The sequence below is a fragment of the Trichechus manatus genome, unplaced genomic scaffold (assembly GCF_000243295.1).
Source record: "Trichechus manatus latirostris isolate Lorelei unplaced genomic scaffold, TriManLat1.0 scaffold00288, whole genome shotgun sequence".
Classification (NCBI taxonomy): Eukaryota; Metazoa; Chordata; class Mammalia; order Sirenia; family Trichechidae; genus Trichechus; species Trichechus manatus.
Genome location: NW_004444224.1, coordinates 1,265,450 through 1,291,815, shown reverse-complemented (window position 1 = coordinate 1,291,815; position 26,366 = coordinate 1,265,450). Strand labels below are relative to the sequence as shown.

Below are 26,366 nucleotides of genomic sequence, written 5' to 3'. Positions count from 1 at the left end.
CACCAGGAATTTTCTCCCAAGGAGCCATTGGTGGGTTTGCACCACCAACCTTTGGGTTAGCAGCTTAAACATTGTGCCACCAAGGCTCCTTCTGTAATGCTTACAGCCGAGAAGATTCTATGGGGCAATTCTGCTCTGTCACGTGGGGTTGCTATGAGTTGGAATCAACTCGACAGCACCTAACAGCAGCATACCTTCATATTGAACACTGAGCCAGTAAGAGTTGTTTGTCTCTGAACACACTGACATTTAGTCAGCTTAGCATAAAATAGGCTTCCTAGGCCCAAATTGCAAACTTATTTTCATTTTTTTTCTGACGTTCAGTGGCCTCACTAACCAGACAGGAATTTTGCGCTTTGCAGGGTCCGATTAAGGCCTTTGAACGGAAAGGATTAGGTGCCTCTCCCTCCCTGTGCTTCAAAATTGCAGCACTCGGATTGTGTTGGCAATATGAGTTTGCAGGGTAAGTGCAGGGACGTCCAACAAAGCTCTGGGTTTTCCCACACACCATGACTACTTAGTGCCTTTTCTGAGATATGGATAACAAATTCAAACTGCGAAGTCATCCTTTGTAGCGCAGGGAATGTGCTCAGCCCTCTCAAGGCTACCCAGCTGACACTTGGAAGCTGTGAGGAAACCCTTCACCTGCCACTGGTTCTCTGCCTTCATGAGCTTGCTCCAGGGTAGCTGGGGGCTCTGATATTCACAAGAGCCTTCTTAGCCTGCTTTGTCATTGCAGAGCTAGGTCTCTTTCCTTCTCTGTGACCCAAATGAAACGAAGAAGTCTCTCTGTTCTGGTAATTCCAGATGTTTCCTCCGTCTTTTTTTTTTTTTTAACCTGTAATTAATTATCTGTCAGGATGTGTTTTTCTGTGGCCAACTTACTAGCTTAAGTCAGTTTTGCTTCTGGGCCTTTCACTCATTCACCATATATTTATTGAGTGCTCAGAAAATTGAGCTTTTTTAACCTTTTACTGCTTTCTGCTTAAAAGAGTCAAGGTTTTCCCTCTGAACTGTTTAAGCATATTTTGGACATAACTGAACAGTTTTTAAAAAGTGTTTAATGGAATAATTTTTTTTACTATTGTATTTTAGATGAAGGTTTACAGAACAAATTCATTTCTCATTAAACAATTAATACACATATTGTTCTGTGACATTGGTTGCCAACCCTATGACATGTCAACACTCTCCTCTTCTTGACTTGTATTCCCCATTACCAGCTTTCTTGTTCCCTCCTGCCTTCTCGTCCTGGCCCCTGGGCTGGTATGTCCATTTAGTCTCGTATACATGGTTTGAGGTATGTGTATTATTGTTTGTTTTATGGGGCTGTCTAATCTTTGGCTGAAGGGTGAATCTCAGGCGTGACTTCATTACTGAGCTAAAAGGGTGTCCGGGGGCCATACTTTCGGGGCTTCTCCAGTCTCTGTCAGACCAGTAAGTCTGATTTTTTTTTTTTTTTTTTGAGTTAAAATTTTGTTGTACATTTATCTCCAGGCCTGTCCTGGACCCTGTATTGAAATCTCTGTCAGAGCAGTCAGTGGTGGTAGCCAGGCACCATTTGGTTGTGTGGGACTCAGTCTGGTGGAGGCTGTGGTAGTTGTGATCCATTAGTCCTCTGGACTAATCTTTCCCTTGTGTCTTTGGTTTTCTTCATTCTCCTTTGCTCCAGATGGGGTGAGACCAGTGGAGTATCTTAGACGGCCACTCACAGGCTTTTAAGACCTCAGACGCTACCCCACAAAGTAGGATGTAGAACATTTTCTGTATCAACTATGTTTAACAAAACAGTTTTGACCACAGTTTTATACACTGGCTTCCACCTGGTTTACCCTCTGGGCAGTATAATTCTGGCCTCCCCTGCTCTGCCTCATTTCTTCTCAATCCACTGATTGTCTTACCCAACAGGCCACAGGGCAGGAATTTCCTATCAATCATTTCAAAAAAAAATTGCCATTGAGTCAATTCCAACTCATGATGACTCCATGTGTGTTGGAGTAGAAATGCACTCCATAGAGTTTTCGATAGCTCTGATCTTTTGGAATAAGATTGCCAGGCTTTTCTTCAGAGGTGCTGGGTAGATTCAAACCAACCTTTCAGTTAGTAGCTGAGTGCTTATCCCTTTATACCACCCAGGGACTCCTTAGTTTCTTTTCATAGATCACAGATGCAGGAGAAAGGAAAAACCTAAACTTATTTCTTGTCAGGTTTGCTTCATAAATATGGCCCCTCACACACACACACACACACACACACACACACACACACACTGACCCTGACACCCAAAGTGGACTACCTGGCCCCTCTCAGGGGACTTCTTGGGGTTTTAGGAGAGAGTGACAAGGGGATTAGAAAAGAGAAACCTATTTTAGAATTGTGCTGCACAGTGTTCAAAGCATTTTTTACAAGTATTATCTCTCATACAGTTCAGTAGGCAAGGCAGAAGCTTTCACATTTTAGTGAAGGAACTAAGGTTTTGAGAGATGAAATGGGTTGACCTGAGATCATAAAGCTAATAATGCATTCGTGCTCCCCTAGAACACGGGTCTTTGGACTCTACTTTGCTGTCTGTCTTGCCCAGTCTCGCACTTCCTGGTCTCTGGAGATCCAGTTAGAAAGGAAGCAGGGGAAAGCGAGCGTTTGGCTCTGCCCTCAGAGAGCTTCCAGTCTGACTGAGAAGATAATAAAGACTTATGGCAAACTAATGCTAGGCCGAGGGCTCCTGGGAAGGACAAAGGGCTTGGGTCAGATTTTTTTTTTTTTAATTGTGATAAATACATACACAGCTGGCACAAATCGCTAAGCACTCGGCTGCTAACTGAAAGGTTGGCAGTTAGAACCCACTTAGCGGCTCCACAGGAGAAAGACCTAGCGATCTGCTCCCTTAAAGATCACAGCCTAGAAAACCCTGTGGGGCAGTTCTACTCTGTTCCATGGGGTTGCTACAAGTCGAAATCAACTCCACGGCACCTAACAACAACAACAAATATATATGTAACAAAACATTTGACATTTCAACAATCTTCACATGTACAGTTTAGTGCCATTATGTTCATCATGTTGTCCAACCATCACCCTTACCTCGGGTCAGATTTGACTGAGGTTGGAGAACCAGGTGGGGGTTGGGGAGTGGAGGCAGTGGGACTGTGAAACAGGTTACCTGTCTTTTTTACCCTCAAAACCTTTCGCTTGCTCTTTACCCAGACCCTTGCCCTCTCCTCCTGGTCCACCGATGCTTCCTCTATTCTCCTTAGGTATCTATCCACCTTCAGGAGGACGCCTCCCATACCTACGTGCTGCTGATGAAGGGGGCTCCCGAGAGGATCTTGGACTTGTGCTCTACTTTCCTGCTGAATGGGCAGGAGTATCCAATGAACAATGACATGAAGAACGCCTTCCAGAATGCCTACTTGGAGCTGGGAGGTCTGGGAGAACGTGTGCTAGGTGAGGGGGCTCTGGGAGAAGGCTTCGAAAGAATGGCACTGACATGGTATTATTGGTGGGGTGGACCATCTAGGAAGTTGGGGCAAAGGGGTTAGGGACATAGATGGCTGAATGACTGCTGGTCCTTTCTTCTCTCCACAGGATTCTGTTTCTTGAATCTGCCTAAGAGTTACTCCAAGGGATTCCCTTTTAATACCGATGATATCAATTTTCCCATGGAGGAGCTTTGTTTTGTGGGGCTCATTTCCATGATTGACCCTCCAAGAGCTGCTGTGCCTGATGCTGTGAGCAAGTGTCGTAGTGCAGGCATTAAGGTAAATCCCTGAGCACCCCAGAAACCACCCTCCTCCTCCCTGTCACAAATTAGAGCAGCTAGTAGAAAGCCTTGCACAGACTGAGTGCTTCATAATGTTGGTTGCACTGAATTGATTTCTACTTCCTTGAGCTTATGACTTTTATTCTTAAGAGGTACCTATAGTCAGTTTCCTCCATCGTTAGAAGCCTGTCTTGCATTGCTCATCAGAATCACCAGGGAAGCTTTAAAAATCTGATGCCCAGGTACGACCTAGACCAACTAAATTAGAAACTCTTAGGGTGGGACCCAAGGAGCTCTGATGGTGCAACGGATAGGCCCTCAGCGGCTAACCAAAACATTGGTGGTTCAAACCCACTCAGCTGCTCCACAAAAAAAGACCTGGCGATCTGCCTCCCTAAATATTACAGCCTAGGAAGCTCCATGTGACGGTTGTACTCTGTCATATGGGGTCGCTATGAGTCAAAAATCAACTTGACGGCACTTAACAACAAGGTGGGGCCAGGCCGCTGTTTGTTTTTTCTTTTTTAACTTTTCTGGAGATCCCAATGTGCCACCAAGTTTTGGTTTTTGTTTTATTTGTGGCACCTAGTTTGAGAATACTATCACAGCACTTCCTACAATTTCACATGCATGTGAATCGGCTGGGGATTTTGGTAAAATGCAGGTCCTGATTCAGTGGGTCTAAGGCACCCCGAGAGTCTGCATTTCTAACCAACTCTCAGGTGATGTCATTGCTGCTGGCCTGCAGACTCCACTAGGAGTAGCAAAGTTCTAGAAGATGTCATGTGAATGAGCCGCTGGGATGGGTAGTAAAAGGCTAAGGCCAAGTGGGCTGGGGTCTGGGGCAGGCAATAGTAAGAATAACATATGCAGAGCTGGGGACACACAGCGAGTCAGACTCAGAGGGAGCAGCTGCTCTAACAGGTATATGTCCTAACAGGTATATGGCCAGAAGCCAAAATGAATTTGCCCAAGAGTGAAATGCAGCTGCAGAACAAACCCAGAGATGGGACTTCCTGTGTGGTCAGAATGGGCCTGGGACTTCATGGGATGGCAGCAGCAGAATTCTTCTAATTCTGATATGTTGTGTATCCTGCATTTCCCAGGTCAAGTCCTGAGACTCTTATACATCGTCATAGATTAGACATGGAAGCCTTCTCTGGTCACACCTGATAGTCTAGATTACCTGCAACTAATGTAGATCTTAGACTCTGGGGGTTTGGGAAGGGTAGGCAGTTTAGAGTAGAGATGGATTTGGAGGTATTTAAGGAAAACTGGATTAGAAACCCTAGTGGTGTAGTGGTTAAGTGCGATGGCTGCTAACCAAAGGGTCAGCAGTTTGAATCCACCAGGTGCTCTTTGGAAACTCTACGGGGCAGTTCTACCCTGTCCTATAGGGTCACTATGAGTCGGAATCAACTCAATGGCAATGAGTTTTTTTTCTTTTTAGATGCCATCTAAGAAAAGTCCCTGAGTAGCAAAAATAGTTGAGTGCTTGGCTACTAATGGAAAGGCTGGTGGTTTAAATCCACCCAGAGGCACCTCAGAAGAAAGGCCTGGTGATCTACTTCTGAAAGATCACAGTCATTGAAAACTCAGTGGAGTACAGTTCTACTCTGAAACACATGGGGTCCCCATGAATCGGAATTGGCTCAATGGAAATCAGTTTGGCTTTGGTTTAGATAACATCTGTTGGAGCTGGCTTTATATTAGAACTTGCCTGTTGGCAGCTTGCCTGGAGGTCAGCTTGTCCCATGCTAAGCTCAATAGTAGGTCACTAGAGTGGGGACCAAGGAATAGATGTATATGGGAAATGATTGTGAGTGACTGTCCTAGTCACTACATCACAAGCTGTTTGGGATGGTACAGTTCTCTGCATGGATGGCATTATTACAACACATCTGCATAGGATAACCAAGATATATTGATATTACCCCATGGTTCTTTAAGCTTCCCTATCATATTGTGGAAGATAAGTAGAGAAGGGATTCATCTAAATTTTCTGAGCCTTGAAGTGAGCTATTAGAAAGAGGAATAGCATTGTGGATGTTGTCTCAAATTTATCTCCTCTGAGAGTCTGTGGATCCTGTTAGAATATGAACTCTCCCAGGGGAAGAGAGGACTATTGTGGCTAGAGTAGGGAGACCCAAACAGAGACAGGATGCCTATCAGGTAGGATATCCTCACACCTTAGGCAGAGCAGAGGAGTCCAAAGGTGGCAAAAAATGGTTAAGCTTTCAGCTCTAACCAAAAAGTTGGAGGTTTGGGTCCACCCAGAGTTGCCTAGGAAGAAAGCCACTGAAAACCTTAAGAAGCGCAGTTCTACTCTGACACACATGGGGTTGCCATGAATTGGAATAGCCTTGATGGCAACTGGTTTGATTGTTGAGGCAGAGCAGGCCCCGGATAGCCTAAGGAGGCTTCCTCCCAGGGCTGGCCACCAGCTGGTAGCTAAAGTGGGAGGCCTTAGCGCTTCCAGGGTTAGTCCTTGTTCTGGGCACAGGTTGACAGGTCCCATTGTAATTTCTTGCCTTCTCCTGGACCCTAAACAGATAGACACTTGGCCGATTTAGTGAGGTATTTCAAATAATCCCCACTTCCCAATAGGGGTTGCTTTGTGGTATGGTCGTAAGGCATACCCCATCCTTCAAGGAGAACCAGACGTAATGACCCTTCCAGGGTCAACTCCGAAATGGTGTTAAGCCTCATGTAAGGCTGCTGAACGAAAGAAGTAGGGTTAAGTTTGCGTGGCAGCAAAGTTGTTATAAAGACACGACTGTGGAACTATTGATTCCCAGGTAGCCATGTGTTCAGGCTGCTGGAATAAATGTGATTTTAAAAATTAAAATAAAATCACCCCAATCTATTCACCACTAACTGAAGCTCTTAGTTGCGTGAAGATACTCGGCCCTTGCTATGATCCTGGCCCCGCTAAGAACTGCAGCCCGATCTACAGTAACTTCACAACACTGGAAAGTTTCTCTCAGCTGGGACTGATGTAGGGGAAGGAGGGTACGTGGGAACAAGAAGGTAGCTTGCAAGACTGCGTGGGAACATCAGAGGTGTAGCCAGCACCAACTATTCGGAAATTAAATTCTTTTGGTACTTAGCAAATTCCAGAAACTGCTAGATGCCGTTTACCTCAAGCGGAGTCATTCTCTATAGAACTACACTTCTATTGTATGTCCACTTCTCACTGCCCTAGGAATTTGTGTCCTAGGAACTCACACTTGGGGTGATTGACTATTTTTATTTATCCAGCGTGGCTTGGAGGTTGTACAGGCAGTCCCCGGATTACGAAGGCCGACAGACACGCAACCCATAGTTATGAATCAGTCTTCATAAAGCCTATTATATTAAAAATTCGAGGTACATACTATGGTTCATAATAACAAACAGGTGCTCCTTTGCGACGCCCATCAAAACATTGTTACTATTATTACTGTATTATTATGTTAAAAATGTTTTAGTGTAGCTGGAAGTGTTTCTTTAATGTTTTTATGCATGGAAAGTTACACTCTATACTATATACTAAGACAAACATTTGACTCACTAACCTTAGATACAAACTGTGCCTCACTGTTCCAATTTACATATAATCTGATTTAAAGACAGATTTAGGAATAGAACTTGTTCATAATCCGAGGACTGCCTGTACTGCCAGAAATTACTGTATTGTTGTTATTACCATTTAGTCAATTTTGACTCACAGCGACCCCATGTGTGCAGAGTAGAAGTACTCCATAGGGTTTTCTTAGCTGTAATCTTTACAGAAGGAGACCACCAGGCCTTTTCTTCTGCGGTACTGCTCGGTGAGTTTAAACCACCAACCTTGAGGTTAGCAATCAATCGCAAACCGTTTGTGCCACCTAGGGACCTTTGAAACGACTATAGAACAAACCATTTCAATGGTCAGACTGAAACTAGGCCCTAGGAATATAGGATGATGACACCACTCCTGTCCAGCAGGTCCTGGGTCACTTTCGATAAGCCCTTGGAAAGCTTTCAGGGCACTGTCAGTCTGAAAGCCATGACTGAAGGCTCAGACCATCAAAAATGCATCTGGAAGACGATCTCTACAGTTCCCTCTCAGACCCTCACCAGATACTAGGCTCCCCACAGGCCAAGTCTGAAGGGGAGTGGTCCAGCGCTTCACAGCTAAGGCAGAACCCTCCAAATCAGGGCTTGTCGGTAGCAGCTCATAGTGGGATTTACTGAATCTCCAGTAATCACAGTTCAGCTCCTGCTTTCCTGTCTTCTGCCAGTAAGTCCGGGCACCACTGTGAAATGATGGGGCTCATTATGCCCCAGGCTTGATTCTTTGGGAAAAACTTCTTCAAGGTTTATTTCCATGTTTTGAAAGTAAATAGCCGGACCTTTCAAAGACCTCTGCGCCTAGAAGCAGCTGGATAATTTAGTCACAGACAGTTTCCTTCTACTTCCCTCAGAGCTTGGAAAATTGTGTGCTTGGAAGGCTCTGGAGAACCATGGATGTGGTTCCCAGGTAGGGGTTATTCCTACATTCAGCCATTATTTGTTGAAGGAAGGCTTAATATGGGCTAAAGGAGCCCTGGTTGGCGGTTAGAACCCACCAGCCGCTCCACGGGAGAAAGATGTGGCAGTCTGCTTCTGTAAAGATTATAGCCTTGGAAACTCTATGGGGCAGTTCTACTCTGTCTTATAGAGTCACTATGAGTCAGAATTGACTCAATGGCAATAGGCAATGGGTATTATGTGCTAGGCATTGTTCTAGGGCAAACTTAGCAAAGAACCGTAGGGATGGGCCCCCTTCCCAGAGCTCTCAGTCCAGTGGGGGGAGAGATAATCACAATCACAACAGAGAAGTGATGGATGATGTCATATGGAAAGAACAGGATGCTATGAAAGCAGAGCATGGGCACCTAATCTTTGGGCGGGGATGGGAAAAGACTAGGGCTTGTGACAGGTATCCAAAAGTGGGTTGGGCCCCAGAGGCCAGGTGAGGCAAAAGAGAAGTAGGGTAAAGATCTGAATGTGCCAGGGCCAAGGTAAAATTTTGGTAGACAGTTGGAATTTTCCAGATGTTCCTTTATTACCACTTGTTTTATGTGTAGGTGTTTTTGTCTTGGATCTTAAGGGAATAGAATAGCTTTTGGAGTGATCAAATGAAATGGTGAATATAGTAATACACACAGCTTGTTTTGTGTTTTATGGTCTGATGTTCCTTACCCACTCCCAAGGGTCAGGACTTTTGGTCTGTAGCACGAGTCCCTGGGAATGAGCTACTAAAACCTTTGTTGAATGAAAGCAAGGTTCCATTCATTCTTAGAAGAGAAATCTAAAGGATCCAGGGCCTCCCTGAAGATGACTGTGCTCCTCTTCCCTCCCTTGCCCAACCCAGGTGATCATGGTAACAGGGGATCATCCCATTACAGCCAAGGCCATTGCCAAGGGTGTGGGCATCATCTCAGAAGGCACCGAGACAATAGAGGACGTGGCTGCCCGGCTCCAGGTCCCTGTCAGCCAGATCAATCCCAGGTAGGACCCTTAAAGCACTAAGATCTGACATTTTTGTCTCCATCCCTAGCTTTCCGCATTCAAGTCCCACTTACTAAAGCTCTTAGAGTTTCCTTCAGTGGGTAGGTTTGCCGGTTTGACATATTACAAAGTAAAACATAATAGGAAAATGCCAAGTTTTCAGAGGAAGTGAGACAGAGAAAGAGGTAGAGAAAAAGGAGGAGTGGTTGGGAAAAGGAGATAGGGCTGCAATGTGTTGATTTGGGACAGTGTATGCTTGGGGACAAATGAGGAGATGGAGTTGAAAGGAGAAACAACAAAGAGGTTATAGTAAAGATTGGTTAGAGGGTACCAGGCCCCCTAGTGAATTCCCAGTGCTCAGAACTAGACTTCTGAAATTCTTTCCCTCAGAGATATCAAAGCCATTGTGGTGCATGGCTCAGAACTAAAGGATATGTCATCAGAGCAGCTCGATGAGATCCTCAAGAACCACTCAGAGATTGTGTTTGCCCGGACCTCCCCGCAGCAGAAGCTCATCATCGTGGAGGGATGTCAGAGGCAGGTAAGAGAGCAGAGGACCCCTGGGGAGTCTGGCAGAAATCCTGTGATATAACCCAGCCCATAACCAAGTGGAAGAATGTTTGAGTTAGGCTAGGAGATACCCAAGAGAGTAGATGGGCTTCCATTTGAGGGCTCCCGGAGACTTTTACTATTTCAGAACGAGCAGGAGAAGGAAGGACCATGACTCCTTGATCAAGCATGATTACACCAAGAAACAAGCGATGCTGAAACAAAACTGACCTGTGGGTCTGGTCTCAATTTGACACACTAATTATTTCACTTCCTCTATCTGGGCTCTCTCCAGGGCGCCATTGTAGCAGTGACTGGTGACGGAGTGAACGACTCCCCTGCACTGAAGAAGGCTGACATTGGCATTGCCATGGGCATCACTGGCTCTGATGTCTCTAAGCAGGCAGCTGACATGATCCTGCTGGATGACAACTTTGCCTCCATTGTCACGGGCGTGGAGGAGGGTAAGAAAGCAGGTTGCCCAGGGTTGGATCTTGATCCTTAGACTCTGGTGAAGGTTGATCTACATCACCTTCATTCCTTTTGCCCCTTGTCGGACCTCCATGATCCTGTACAGACTGGGAAAAGCCACCATTAGATAAAATTTTGCAAATTAGATTCAGCTGGTACTTAGACCATCCCTACCTAGAGGCCCTTTTCATGATATCTGAGAGTCCAGATTCGCTAGGGAGACTGGGACTCCAGTATAGTGTACTCTTTCTCCTCTCACTGAGATTCTGGTAGGTCTACAACAAGTTCAAAGACATAGCCATAACCTTGGGATGACTCCACATCCCCCTGGTAATCCTCAAGAAGGCCCTAGGAACCTGTTGTCTGAATGATGGTGATGTATCAAGATCAGCTGGAGCCTGATCCATGAATAGTCAGCATGAGCCGAACTAAGTGCCCTCTTTCCCCAAGATTCTGAAAAGAATACCTAGTGATGAACAGAAGAACCCCAGAGTTCTACATCCTAGGCTCCCTGCCTTCTGCTTGGAGCTATTTTTGTAAAACATGTGATGATCCACATAACAATAATGATTACCATTTTACTGAGACCTTCTATGATTCTGACACTTTGCTAGGCATTTTATATCCATTTAATTCAATAAATTCTTTTGAGTACCAACTGCGTGCCAAGCACTGTTCTAGATGCTAGGGATACAGCAGTGGAGAAAAACCCATAAAAATCATTGCCGTCGAGTTGATTCCGACTCATAGCGATCCTATAGGACAGAGTACAACTGCCCCCATAGGGTTTCCAAGGCTGTAAATCTTTATGGAAGCCAATGGCCACATCCTTCTCCCTCAGAGTGGCTGGTGGGTTTGAACCACCAACCTTTCATTTAGCCGTCGAGTGCTTTAACCACCACACCACCAAGGCTCAGGAGACATAACTCCCTGCCCTCATGGGACTTAATTTCTAGCGGAGAGAGACAGACAATAAAATAAGCAAATTGCATTTTATGTTAAAGGAAGATAAGTGCTATAGAAAAAGAAAGCAGGGAGTACAGGGAGGGATTCCAGTTTTTGAGGGGGTAGTCAGGGGGAGTCAGAAAATAGAATTCAAACCTTTGTCTGTCTCAAGCCCAGGTTCTTTCACTTCTACCTTATGCTTCTAAAAGTTTTTATACTGGCATTCTCAGACATCTCCAAGTGTTAACCAGACCCAACCCTGCTCAATTGTCAGAGATCAGATAACATCAGCCATGTTGGATCCAAGAACAAAGAGTACACAGACAATGGCATGTTAATAAGCCATGGTTCCAATTAATAATCACAGAATTTAGAAATAAAACAAGACAGCTGAGATCTAGGACCTCCAAACCCTTTCATGGACCATAACACTGTTTTGTAGTGGTCTGTCTGTCCAGGAGCCGAGTTGTGGGATGTGTGTCCTCACTGGGCTCCTCATGGAAGGCTCCTCACCACCTTCCCCAGGCCGCCTCATCTTTGACAACCTGAAGAAATCCATTGCGTACACCCTGACCAGCAACATCCCTGAGATCACCCCCTTCCTGCTCTTCATCCTCCTCAGTATACCTCTGCCTCTGGGGACCATCACCATTCTCTGCATTGACCTAGGCACTGACATGGTGAGTACCAAAGCTGGGGCCCAGTCCATGGACCACCTGTGAGGTGGTCTGAGGAGTAAGAGAAATTTGAGTGAAGCAAGAGCTCAAGTTATTTTTAAATTGTATTTAACTGTGGTAAAATATAGATATATACTGTGGGAATGGATTAGGGTAATGGTTGAGCAACATGATGAACATAATCAATGCCACTAAACTAAAAGTGTGGAAATAAAAAATATATACACAAAACCTAAAATTTAACCATTTTTGAGTGTATCTTTCAATGGCATTAATTACATTCACAATGCTGTGCAACCTTCATCACCAAGTTACTTTTTTAAAAATAATTTATTTTATTTTTATTGTTGATGGTGATATACACAGCAGAACATACATCAATTCAACAATTTCAACATGTACATTTCAGTGACATTGATTATATTCTTTGAGTTGTGCAACCATTCTCACCCTCCGTTTCTGAGTTGTTCCTCCCCCATTAAAATAAACTCACGGCCCCTAAGTTTCCTATCTAATCTTTCAAGTTGCTGTTGTCAATTTGATCTCATATAGATAGATCTTAAAAGAGCTCAATGCTCAAGGCAGAGATTTTTTACTAGTTAAGCTAAACTACTGTTTGGTTTTGAGAAGACTTCAGGAGATACTTTTGGTTTAAGGTTTAAAGATTATCTCTGGGAAGTCGTTTCAGGAGTTCATCCAACCTCCATGGCTCCAGATAATCTGGATTCCAAGAGAATTTGAAATTCTGTTCAGCATTTTTTCCCCTTTGGATCAGGATTCTTCTATAGAATCTCTGATCAAAACATTCAGTAATGGCAGCCGGGCATCATCCAGTTCTTCCGGTCTCATAGTAAAGGAAGCAGTTGTTCATGGAGGCAATTAGTCTCACATTTCATTTCCTCCTCCTATTCCTGACCCTCCTTCTTCCTCTGTTGCTCCAGGTGAATAGAGACCAATTGTTGTACCTTGGAGGGTCAGGTTACTTTTGAGTTTCCTTCTGGACTGTATGCCCTGTTACTCCTAACCTCCATCCTCCAGGTTCCTGCTATCTCCTTGGCTTATGAGACAGCTGAAAGTGACATCATGAAGAGGGCTCCACGGGATCCAAAGTCTGATAAACTGGTGAACTACCGTCTCATCGGCATGGCCTACGGACAGATTGGTGCGGCCTGAGGGATGAGGGGTGGCAGGATTAGGGAAGATAGCTGAGTCAGTGGCTGCCCCTGCCTGGGCATCTGAGCCATCTCCGTTTGGAAGTCAGGGAGATATTTTCCTCATGAACAACAAGCTGTGCTAGGCCCTGGGAAAACAAAGCACCACTGATCTCTGCTCTGCCCTGGACTTTAGAGTCCAGTCAGGAAGTAGCAAACATACATAAAATGACAGCATCTTTCCAAGTGCCAAATAGCAAGGGTAGACAGAGCATGCTACAGGAGTACAAAGCAAGCAGGCTTACCAATTATGAAGATGGTCGAGAGGCCTTATGGACAAGACAGAACTTAAGCTGGGCATTGGATAAGAGATCTGAGACTAGTAGTTATATGAGTAGGTGTAGGGGACCCAGGGGAGATGGGGATTCCACATGGGATGGTTGGAAAAGAATGAGTAAGCCAGTTAGTTTGATGAAACCCTTAGTCCTGATAAAGGAGTAGTGGAAAATAAGGCTGTAGACAAAGGTAGCATTTGTATTGGGGCCAGCCTTAAAAGACATTTGAGAGCCATTAAAAGTCTTTGTCCTTGAGTTTTCAGGTGCAATGGAGTGCTTCAAGGAGTAGGGTGGGGCAGGGATGGACAGGGAAGAAACTGGAGACAGGGGAGATCATCCCAATAATTAGGGGAGGAAACACATAGAAAAAGCACAGATTTAGGAGTCAGACCTATGTTTGAATCCCAATTTCCCCCACTTACTAGATAATGATTGAATCCTCCCTGTGCTTCAGTTTTCCCACTTATGAAATTAGATAGTAGTTGAGAATTGTGAGGATCAATGTCCACAAGACAACTTCACAGTGCACAGCCTTATAGTTAGTAGGCAATAGTTAACATCAGCTATCCCTGTGGTCCAAACATGGGGGACAGAGGTTTGGACTAGGAGAGAAGCAAGGAGCAGATGGAAGACATGTGAGGAGAGGAGAGGAGACAATCTGATGAACGTTTGAATGTCAGAGGAAATGGAGAAGGAGTCGAGCACTCACTCAGTGGGGAGAGGGGATAGATTACCTCTAAGGTCCTTTCCAGTTTTAAGATTATATGGCTCAAAGATGACTTCCAGGACCTGCCGGGGCTGGGAGGCAGGTCCCACAGAGATGATAGGATCAGATGTTTGATGACAAGAATCTTCAGCATGGCTCATGAGACACAGGCCAACACAGCTGGAAGCAAATCCCAGCCCTCACCCCCTCTCCCTTTTGGGATCCTTCTCTGAACCAGCTTCCCCTCACCCTACCACTTACAGGGATGATCCAGGCTCTGGCTGGATTCTTTACCTACTTTGTGATCCTGGCCGAAAACGGTTTTAAGCCTTTGAATCTGCTAGGCATCCGCCTCAACTGGGAAGATCAATACTTGAATGACCTGGAGGACAGCTATGGACAGCAGTGGGTGAGTAGAAGAGGTAGAGTAGTAGATAGTGATCAATAAGAATGAGGAAACGACAGGAAAGAGCAGGGTTAGCGAATCGTTGAAGAAGAGTGGGAGAATGAAGGCACTGGGCAGGTAGAATTGAAATCTCATCTATATTAGCACTTAACATTTGGCCTCAGTCTCCAATCACATCAGCAAATAGTTTCTCTTTGTTTACAATGACCTCATTTTATTTCACTTCTGCTGCCTGTTATCTGTCCTTACCTTCCTGGATCTTTCAGCTCCCTGGGACCTGCAGGTCTTCCTTGTCATCTGAACTTCTCTGGGCTGATTTCTAGTCTTCCAGGCTCTGACCATGGATTGCCCCTGAAATGAGTGCTGGATATCCTCTCTTCTGTTCTGCTCTCTTCCTCTGTGACAGTTCAAATAATGGAATTTCAAATATGTGCAGAGTATAACTGTGCTCCATAAGGTTATTAAGGCTGTGACCTTTTGTAAGTAGACCCCCAGGCCTTTCTTCCAAGGCTCCTCTGGGTGGGTTTGAATCACCAACTTTTTAAGTTTAGTAACACTTGACGAATTGCACCACCCAGGGACTCCTTAAATCTGAAAATCTACTTTGTATATAACCCTCATCATCATTCAAAACCTTTTAAAGCATGGAGGATGCCTCTCTAACATCCAAGATGAAAGAGGCCCAAACTGAAAGCCTCCCCAACAATATGTTCAAGAATTTTACTAAGTTATTTTTTCTATCTGTGAACACTCCTGTCCCAATTTAAGACAGTGGAAGATGTGCCACCAATTATTGACAGAATTATAGAATCATAGAGGACACGTAGTTCATTATCACCATTCTATTAAGGAGGAAACTGAGTCCAGAAAAGGTTAATGACTTGCTCCAAGTCCCACAGTGAATCCCTAAAAAGGCCAGACTAGGATTCAGTACTTTTGATTCTTGGCCAGCACTTCTCCACTTCACCAGGGTGCCTCCAAACCAGGCTAACTGCAGATTTCTCAAAAGTACATTGAAATCTGAGATGTGGGGAAGAGGCCCTGAAACGCTGTGCTTGCATTAGCTGCGGCCCTGAGGCCATCATATGTGGGTGCTCCAAGGGCCAATGGTGCCCACAGTCCTCATTGCTGGGCACCCTGCCAGCATCTCGTCAACCATCAACTCAGGCCCTTGTTAGTTTTACATCCTGATGCCGCCTCCCGACTGTCAAGATGCAGCATGCACGACATCTACTTATTTATAAATTAAAGGTAAATAAAATTAATTTGAGGTAACAAGAATTTCCCTTGTACACCAAAGACACCTTGAGGTATTGCAAAACAGGGATGGAGAACAGTTGTCTTAAGGAATATACTCCATAAAGGCAGGGTCTGTCTCTTCCACCTACTGTAATTCTCAGTTTAATATGGAGCTGTCCATCCAGGAAGGATTGTATATGCTGCCAGAAACAAGGATACCTTCTTACTTTCTAAATCTCTCTCACCATTAAGTCCATTCATCACCACTCATTTAGTCATTCAACAAATATTTATTGAGCATGTTCTACGTAATCTGTTGCCGTTGAGTTGATTCCAACTCATAGTGACCCTATAGGACAGAGTAGAACTGCCCCCATAGGGTGTCCAAGGAGCGGTTGGTGGATTCAAACTGCCTAACTTTTGGTTAGCAGCTGAACACTTAACCACTGCACCACCAGGACTCCCTATTCTAGGCCCTGGGGACATGGTAGTGAACAGAAAGACCAAGTCACTACTCTCATGGAGCTTATATTCTAGTTGGGGGTGGGGATTAGGGAAAGAGACAGGTGATAAATATATAACATATTGGGTAATGGTAAATGCTAAGAAGACAAAGCAAGGTAAGGGGAAATAGCACAGCAGGGGTGTGGGTGCTGTAGTGAGTTGAGGGAGTTCAGAGCTGATCAAGGAAAAAGATATGACCAGGAGATAGCAGCTTTGCACAATAAGTTGTTTAGTGGGATCGATGCATTGACATTCTCACCTCAATTCAGGAGGTCCCCCACAGCAGGAAATCTTCCAGAGGCAAGTGGCACAGGGAGCCATCAGAGGGGAAGAGGAGAAGGGAGGGGGTTGTGTGGACCTTTCCGATGTCCTCTTGCAGTCAGGTGGGCAGTCTCGGGATCAGAAGGACATCAGCACTTAGGGCCCTTGTAAATACAGGGTTTATTTATGGCTAGCAGGTGTTGGGCAATTGTGTGCAAGTAAGCTTTAAGTAGCTAAATATCTGTTTATTGGGGGCTATTTTCAAAACAATTGAATGTGTACAAATTTAAGTTTGTTACCAGTGAGCTTTTTTTGAGCTAACAGGCTGTTATGGGTTGAATTGTGTCCCCCGAAAATGTGTGTCAAGTTGGCTAATCCGTGATTCCCAGTATTGTGTGATTGTCCACCATTTTGTCATCTAATGTGGTTTTCCTATGTGTTGTAAATCCTACTTCTATTATGTTAATGAGGCAAGATTAGAGGCAGTTATGTTAATGAGGCAGGCTCAATCTACAAGATTAGGTTGTATCTTAAGTCAATCTCTTTTGAGATACATAAGACAGAAGGGAGCAGAGAGACAAGGGGACCTGATATCACCAAGAGACTAAAGCCAGAAGCAGAGCGCGTCCTTTGGACCCAGGTCCCTGTGCAGAGAAGCTCCTAGAGCAGAGGAAGATTGATAACAAGGACCTTCCTCCAGCACCAACACAGAGAGAAAGCCTTCTCCTGGAGCTGACCCCCTGTATTTGGACTCTTAGCCTCCTAGACTGTGAGAGAATAAACTTTTGTTTGTTGAAGCCATCCACTTGTGGTATTTCTCTTACAGCGGCACCAGATGACTAACACACAGGCCTTAGCTTGCTATGAAGAAGAAAACAACTTGGGGCCAATAAACAGAAGCCATCTTTGGCTCATTTATGTTATTGTGGTTGTGTGCTGTTGAGTTGATTCCAACTCATGGCGACCCCATGTGTTACAGAGTAGAACTGCTCTACAGGGTTTTCTTGGCTGAAGTCTTGATGGAAGAAGTTTGCCAGGCCTTTCATCCATGGTACTGCTGGGTGGGTTCGAACTGCCAACCTTTAGGTTAGTAGTCAAGTACAAACTGTTTTCGCCACCCAGGGACCTTGGCTCATTTATACAACAGTGCTATTAGAGGAAGGCCTCGCTGATGAGATGAAGGAGCAAGCCATGTGGACTTCTGGAAGAGAGTGTTCCAGGCAGAGGGAAAGGTGTACAAAGGCCCTGGTCTGGGAATTTGTTTGGTGTGTTTAAGGAGAAGTGTTTAATCTCAGTAGTGTGATTGAGCATGCTTAGCAAGCAGAAGTGTGGCAGGAGAAGCAATGGGACGTGGGGGAGCAGCAAGGTTAGACAATGTAGGGCCTTGTAGGCCAAGGTGAGTCCCTGGGTGGTCGCTATAATGTTAACCTAAGGGTTAGTGATTTGAGCTCACCCAGAGAAACTTCAAAAGAAAGGCCTGGTGATACACTTCTAAAAGATCAGCCACTGAAAACCCTATGGAGCACAGTTCTGCTCTGACACATAGGGAGTCACGATGAGTCGGAGTCAACTCAATAGCAACTGGTTTGGTTTTTGGTTTTTTAAGTTCGGGGGGGGACTCTGGATTTTATTCTAGATAAGATGGAAGTCATTCCAAGGGTTTAAATAGAGTAAGTGACATGATCTGACAGATTTTAAAAGGCTCACTATGGCTGCTGAGGGCAAGAGTGGAAGCAGGGGGACAAGGCAGAAGGCTGTTGCAATAGTCCAGGTGAGAGACAACGGTGTTTGGGGCTAAGCTAGTAGTGATGGGGCTGGAGAAAGAAAAGTAGTCAGAGTCATGATCTATTTTGAAAGCAGAGACAAAAGGATTTGCTGATGAATAAATGGCCAAAGTGAGAAAGAAAGAGGAGTCGAGTTTACTTCCTGAATAATTGACTCCATCTGTACTCTCCAACCACACCTACTCACCTGGTTTAGGCCCTCTGCACTTCTCACCTAGATTCTCCATTCCAATCTTCCCTGCCCCCAGGCCATCCTCCACACAACTGCCAGGGTGCTCCTTCTAAAATGAAAATCTGATCACACCTCCCACTGACTTCACATTTCCCAGGGGTTACCTACAGTTTAACATGTAAGACTTTGTATAATCTGCCCCCGTAGCCTCGTCTCCCCCTCCCCCATGCTATGTGTTTGCTCAACCCACTGACATGATAAGACATATTTTCAAAAGATCACTCTGACAGCTGTCTTAAGAATAGTCAAGAGGGAGGCAAGGATGGAAGCAGGGAAGCCAGTTAGGAGACTATTGCTGTAATGCAGACAAGAGGCAGTGGTGGCTTGGACCATGACAGGAACCGTGTAGGTGGTGAGTGATGGTTGGAACCTGGAAATATTTTGAAGGTGTGACAAGAGAATTGCTGATGGATTGGATATAGGACGAGAAAAAGAAGAGCATTAGGATAACTCCAAGTCTTTGTGCTTGAGGATCTAGAAAAATGCAGTTGCCATTTATTCAAACCAGAAAGACTGGAGGGAGAGTAGGTTTGGGGAGAAAAATCAAGAGTAGGGTTTGGGACATGTTAAGTGTGAGATGCCTGCTGAACATCCAAATGGAGATCTTGAGAGGCACTTTGATAAATGAGTCTGCAGTTCAGAGGGGAGGCCTAGGTTGGAGACAGGAATTTGGGAGTCATTGGCATTTAGATGGCATTTAAAGTCATGGGGTTGGATGCCATCACCAGGGAAGTGAGTATTCCTAGAGAGGAGAAGAGGACCAAGGACGGAACCTTGAGGCTCCAACATTTAGATATCAGGGAGAAGAACGAGCAAATGACCCTGAGAAGGTGGCTGGTAGAGAAAAGTCCAGGAAAGTGTGGATTCCTGGAAGCCAAGTGAAGAATATGGATCAAGGAGAAAGGACTGATCAACTCTGTCGAATACTGCTGATTGGGGCAATAATATGAACACTGAAAGTTGACCATCAGCTCATGCAACCAGAAGGTCTTTGGTGATCTTAACATGAACAGTTTCATGGCATGATGGGAGCAAAAGTCTGACTGAAAATAGGAGAGAACTTGGAAGTAGTAAAAATAGACCACATACTAAAAGGTGTTTTACTGTAAAGTTTTTGTTTTACTGTGAAGTTGTTGTTAGCTACCCTCAAGTCCCTGACTCATGGCTACAACAGAGTGTTGTGATCCATAGTTTTCATTGGCTGATTTTTGGAAATAGGTCACCATGTCTTTTTTCCAAGTCCGTCTTAATCTGGAAGATCTACTGAGACCTGTTGGCATCATAGCAACATGTAAGCCTCCACTGACAGACGGGTGTTGGCTGAGCATAAGGTGCATTGGCCAGAATCGAACCAAGATCTCCCGCATAGAAGGCGAGACTTCTACCACTGAACCACCACTGCCCCACACCCATTCCCGCGTTTTTTGTTTTAACTGTAAAGAGGAGCAGATGATAACCATTCAGTAGAGAGGAGAAAAAATGATGCAGTAGAGAAAGGGGACAATTATTGGAGCAATGTCCTTGGGTAGGTGAGGTAGGATGGGGTCTCATGGACAAGGGGAGAAACAAGGGTCATGAATCTACAATAACAAAAGAGCAAATAGTTTATAGGCACAGATACAGGTAGGCATGAGGGAAGGCTTGTGAGCATTCTCTTGTTATTGTTTCTATCTTCTCAGTATAGGATGCAAGTTTATCAGCTGCAAATGAGAACAGAGAAGATTTGAGGCAAGAGGAGATGTGGCAGAGTAGGAGAGTGAATGGACAGGGAAATGTAATATAAATCCTGGGCAGCACTAAGGGCTTCACTTAAATGGTCATGAACTTAAAGTGAGACTAATCTGTATGGCTCTGTGTTTTCTCCAGCCACGTTTGGCTCCTGGCTGCTGGTGCAGAGTCAGTAAATAGATGGAATTAGTCAATGTGACAGAGTCCAGGGAGAGGAAGGTGTATGTAAAGGAATTATTAGAAATATGGGTCAAGGGATTTAAGTTAGATAAGAAAGGAAGTGAGGCCACAAAGAGGTTAAGGGACTGGGGAAAGTGGTCGGATCAATGGATTGGAGGTCCAAGTAGAATCTTAGAAGTGTGGGAGTTGAGATACTAGAGTGAGTAAGATAGAAGACGGTGGTTGGAAAGAGAAACAGATGCTTGAAATTACATTTTCGAGGAATTGTATGCGCCCTGGTGGCGCAGTGGTTAAAGCGATTGACTGCTAGCCAAAATGTTGGCAGTTCAAAACCACCAGCAACTCTATGACAGAAAGCTGTGGCAATCCCTTCTATAGAGATTTACAGCCTCAGAAATCCTATGGGGTCGCTATGAGTCAGAATCGACTCGATGGCAGTGGGTTTGGTTTTTTTTTGGTTGGTAGCCATCAGGAAGGACGATACCTAAAGTTTAACCATGGGAGGGAGCAGCCCAGGTAGGGAGTGGAGAAAGTTATCATTGGAGAGGACAGAAATCAAGGAACTGTGAGACCAGGGTATTGGAAGGATCAGCAGCATAGATACTGTCATTGTCATCTAGTGCTGCTATAACAGAAATACCACAAGTGGACGGCTTTAACAAAGAGAGGTTTATTCTCTCACAGTCCAGTAGGCTGTAAGCCCAAATTCAGGGCGTCAGCTCCAGGAGAAGGCTCTCTCTCTGTGTCGGCTCTGGAGGAAGGTCCTTGTGATGTATCAGTCTTCCCTTGGTCTGGGAGCACCTCAGCACAGGAACCTCAGCTCCGAAGGCTGCGCTCTGCTCTCTGCACTGCTCTCTTGGTGATGTGAGATTCCCATGTGTCTCTGCTTGTTTCTCTCTTTTATATCTCAAAAGAGATTGACTTAAAACACTATCTAATCTTGTAGACTTCATCAGTATAACTGCCACTAATCCATCTTATTACATCATAGTGATAGAGTTTACAACACATAAGGAAATCACATCAGATTACAAAATGGTACATAATCATACGATACCGAGAATCATGACCCAGCCAAGTTGACAGATATTTTTTGGGGACACAACTCAATCCATGACAGATACTTAAATCTCCAAAAACTACGACAGGAGTCGTGTTAGTGTGACAGTCAGAAGCTAAATCTTCAAGAAACGAGAGGAAGTGGCCCAGGGAAGGTAGATGACTGCAGTAAAGGACGATGGTAGCAGGATGAGCTGATGCAGAAAAAAAAGCCAATGAGTCTCATTCTATGTTGGATTCTTGGCTCATTAATTTTCAGCCTTTATTTCCTAGTCATTTAAGGCTCTATATTTTCCTCCAAATACAATTTTAACCACATCATATGAGGTTTGTTACGTGGTACCTCATTACTGTTCAGTCCTACATGTTTTCAAACATTCTTATTTGAACTATGAGTTATTTATAAACATTGCTGTTTTATTTTTTTAAAACATAGACTTTTTTTTCCAGTCTAATTTAGATGTACCTCTTCTGTGTTCCTATAGTCCTCTGTGATCTGTCCTTTATAGCTGATCTATTGAAGTCCCTGGGTGATGCACATGGTTAATGCACTCAACTGCTGACTGAAAGGTTGGCAGTTCAAGTCTACCCAGAAGCACCTCAGAAAAAAGGCATGGTGATCTACTTCTGAAAAATCAGCCATTGAAAACCCTATGGAGCACAGTTCTACTCTGACACGTATGAGGTCACCATGAGTCAGAGTCAACTTGACAGTAACTGTTTTTTTGGAGACCCTGGGTGGCACAAATGGTTAAGTGCTTGGCTACTAACCGAAAGATTAGTAGCTCAAAACCACCCAAAGTGCTTCAGAAGAAAGGCCTGGCTATCTACTTCCAAAAGATCACATTGAAAACCCTATAGAGTAAACTTAAACCAAAAATATCCTCTGAAGTCTTCTTAAAACCAAACAATTGTTTAGCTTAACTAGTAAAGATTGTCTGCCTTGATCATTATGTTCTTTTAAGATCTATCTATATGGGATCAAAGTGACAACAGCAACTTGAAAGATTAGATAGGCAACTTAGGGGGCAGTGAGTTTATCTTAATGGAGAAGAAACAACTCAGAAAAGGAGGGTGAGAATGGTTCCACAATTCGAAGAATGTAATCAATGTCACTGAAATGTACATGTAGAAACTTACATTGGTGTATAGTTTTTATTGTGTATATTCTCAACAATGACAAAAAATAAATACAAAAAATAAATTATTAAAAAAAGAAAACCCTATGGAGCACAGTTCTACTGTGAAACGCAGGGGGTCACCATGAGTCGTAATCGACTCAATGGCAACTTGTTTGCTTTTTGGTTTTATTGTACTAACACAGCATATTTATCCTCTCCTCAAGACTCAATGTTCCTCAGGTATAAAATATGAATGAATGGATTTCTCTTATTACCACCCCTTTTGGGCGTTCCTGTTTCCTCTAGCCCCACCTTCCTTTCTGACTTAGTTCCTCTGACTCCACCATGCCCTGTGATTCCACCGTCTTTCTCTGACACTATCCTTCTTAATATTCATTGAGCACATACTACATGCCATTCTCTGAAGTAAGCATGGAGACACACAATGATAAATAAGACTAGGTACTTGCCTTTGAGGAGCTCCCAGTCAAGTAAGGAAAACATATGAAGAAATCATAATGCAACATGAGAAGTACTCAAACAGAGATGTATGAAGTGCTGTGGGAGTCTAAAGAGAGAGGACCTAACTAAGCCTTGGGGATACTGGAGGACATGAGAGGGAGGAAGCCTTTGGGGTGTATCTACAGTCATTATCCTTCTGACACTGACTCCCTCTCTGCCCGCCATTCCCCAAGACCTACGAGCAGCGGAAGGTGGTGGAGTTCACGTGCCACACGGCCTTCTTTGCCAGCATCGTGGTTGTACAGTGGGCTGACCTTATCATCTGCAAGACCCGCCGCAACTCAGTCTTCCAGCAGGGCATGAAGTGAGCGCCCCACCAAAGGCCCCAACACTCTTCCCAGCCTAGACACTGGGACATGCAATCATCTCCTACCTCTTCCTTCCCGTCGCTAACACACCCATAAATGTTTCTTCCCAGAAACAAGGTCCTACTATTTGGGATCGTAGAGGAGACATCCCTGGCTGCTTTTATGTCCTACACTCCAGGCATGGACATGGCCCTGAGAATGTACCCACTCAAGTGAGTAAGGGGAGGGATGCCCATATAAGAATCCCAGGGCATATGGAAAGCATGGGAGAGGAAACGTGGGTTTGAACAAGATAGTCAGATCTGCCTGGGTAAATGAAGCTACACTCAGTGATGGAAGAAGAGGGTCATCTGCACTGTGATAAATTTATCTTATTTAGGGAGGTATTAGAGACCATAACAGGTGATCAAAACTCACAAGACATGCAAATTTAGCAGACATACCCGTGTTTAACAGAGTGGAATCTTTGATGGTGATATGTCGTGTGGTTCTCCAAGGATAAGTATTGCTTGAAGCTTCAGTAACCATAAAAATGACCTGATCTACGCGTGGATAATTCTGCTGTACTTATGCAAATATGCTTAAATGTGTGTATACGTGAGTGGAAAATGACTTGGAAGAACACATAGGAAATTGCTAACAGGCGACGTATGCAGGGTGGGGTGCTGGGAGTGGGGGTGAAGTGGAAGTTTTGCTTTCCTCTGTAAATTTTTAAATAGAATTTTTTCACAGCAAACATGTACTAATGTTAAAAAGAAAGAAAGAAAGAAGAGAAAAACCTGCAGGTTGACAAAGTAACAGACCTTGAAGAGTTCCAATGTGGTGTCTGAACTGAGATGTGCTACCAGTATAGAATGCTCACTGGATTTCAAAGACATAGGATGAAAAAAAGACTGCAGAATATCTCATTAGTAATTTTTCTATTGATTATGTTGAAAATGATGATATTTTGGGAATACTGGGTTAAAGAAAATATATTATTAAAATTAATTTCCCCTGCTTTTTTTTTTTACTTATCTTAACATGGCTACTGGAAAAATTTTAATTTCATATGTGGCTTATGCTATATTTCTGTTGCACAGCTCTGGTCTAGGCCAGCTCTTCTCTCTGTCATCTGATGGAACAAATCCATCTTCCTGGTCTCTAATTATAGAAGAGGTCCAGGAAGAAAAATGTTCCTCATCTTTGCTACAGTGAAGAGTGGATATACCCCCTAGAGAAATATTCCTGCAGTAGATGTCTGAGTAATGTCTCAGATAGTCCCATCATACTTGAACAACCTCCTCTTTGTGGGTGCAAGGTCTAGAGTACCCAGAAAGCAGAGAGGGGGTCTCCCTCATTGACTCCACAGGAATTGGTAGATAATCTCTGTGAACATGGCATACACCTCTAAATGACACTTATCCCATTATATTGTCACTGGCTGTTTTTTTTCCCCAGTGGCTGTGACCTTTCAGAAGTAGATCATCAGGCCTTCTGAGCACCTCTGAGTGAATGTGAACCACCAACCTTGTGATTAGCAGCCAAGCGCTTAATCATTTATTCCACCTAGGGATTCCTTGTCATTGGCGTTTTATTTCTCTGTCTTGTGCCTCTCCTCTCCACCCCGAGTCCCTCACCCCTCGGACTCTGACCTCCTCAAAGATAGGGATCAACTGGATGGTATTCATCTCTGTGCACACAGCCCAGCACAGTCCCCGGCACAATAAAACCCTGAGTTCCTGTGTGCTATTCTCTGCATCTTCTCTGACCTGCGTATCTCTTGCCGCAATGACCAACTCTTGCTCCCTACAGGGTAACCTGGTGGGTCTGTGCCATGCCCTACAGTCTTGTTATCTTCACCTATGATGAACTCAGAAAATTCATCCTCCGACGAAGGCCTGGCGGTGAGGTGCCCCTGAGCCCTGCTCTGACTGTTGGACCACCAGCCCCCTAACTAGCTCTCCCATTACACCTGGTTCCTCACCTCCCCACCTCACTGCCTGGTCTTTACTGTGCCGGGCCCCGGCCCTTACTCCTGACTCCACTGCCCCATTCATTCCGGTCCTCAGTGCCCTGTGTTCCAGATGCTCAGGCCTTCCTTTCCCTTCTGCTGGTCTCCCCTCGGTGCCTCCCGTGCCGCCTTCTCCCGGTTCATGCTGGTCTCTTCTTGCCCACAGGCTGGCTGGAGCAGGAGACGTACTACTGAACTTGGCGGAGGAAGAGCTGTACATGACACGGGGCCAGGGGTGGGAGCGAGGGTTAGGGATTCTGAGTTTGACACAACACCTGAGAGCGTCTCTGAGTTGGAAGCAGAGATGGATTACCTCGGATGAGAGAGGCAGGCAATCCTGGGGCTGGACTGAGAGCATCAAGGGTAGCAGATGAGGGTGGGTTAGGGCAAGTCCAGCCTGAGTCTGGCTGGAGCCCAGTGGGGAGGCGGGTTGCCCTCTGTTGAACCTAGTAGCCAGTCTGGAGAGTAAATGTTTGGTACCAGCTCTCACCTGGCTGGATGTGTCACATCTGATCTGGGGGGAGTGAAGGAGCCCTGGTGGCAGAGTGGTTAAGCGCTCAGCTGCTAACCAAAAGGTTGGCAGTTCGAACCCACCAGCCGCTCTGTGGGAGAAGGATGTGGCAGTCTGCTTCCATAAAGATTACAGCTTTGGAAACCCTGTGGAGCAGTTCTACCCTGTCCTGTAGTGGTGCTATGAGTTGGAATTGACTCTACAGCAATGGGTTTAGTTTGGGACTTTGGGGGATGATTACTGTGAGGCTCTCTCCCTCGATCTTCATGGTAACTAAGCCAGGCAAGTCTTTTAAGGGACCACAGTCAAGGCTGGGAGGGGAGCAGAGTCAAGCATCTTTGTCCCTTGAGAGCTATCCTCCACCTTAAACTCACTCTCAGCTCCTTGGAGAACAAGGGCAGAACAAG

At 44.8% G+C, this 26,366-nt stretch overlaps 1 protein-coding gene across 1 annotated transcript in view; it reads left to right on the top strand.

The window, feature by feature from the left end:
• LOC101361490 (sodium/potassium-transporting ATPase subunit alpha-4) overlaps window positions 1-25,643 on the top strand; it is a 48,496-nt gene extending 22,853 nt beyond the window's left edge. The window contains 12 exon segments of the mRNA XM_023725159.1: window positions 3,255-3,444; window positions 3,586-3,758; window positions 9,141-9,277; window positions 9,668-9,818; window positions 10,122-10,290; window positions 11,768-11,922; window positions 12,958-13,081; window positions 14,375-14,520; window positions 23,321-23,451; window positions 23,566-23,667; window positions 25,250-25,341; window positions 25,615-25,643. Of these exon segments, the coding sequence (XP_023580927.1) occupies window positions 3,255-3,444; window positions 3,586-3,758; window positions 9,141-9,277; window positions 9,668-9,818; window positions 10,122-10,290; window positions 11,768-11,922; window positions 12,958-13,081; window positions 14,375-14,520; window positions 23,321-23,451; window positions 23,566-23,667; window positions 25,250-25,341; window positions 25,615-25,643 (1,599 nt within the window).
• The last annotated feature ends 723 nt before the right edge of the window (window positions 25,644-26,366 follow it).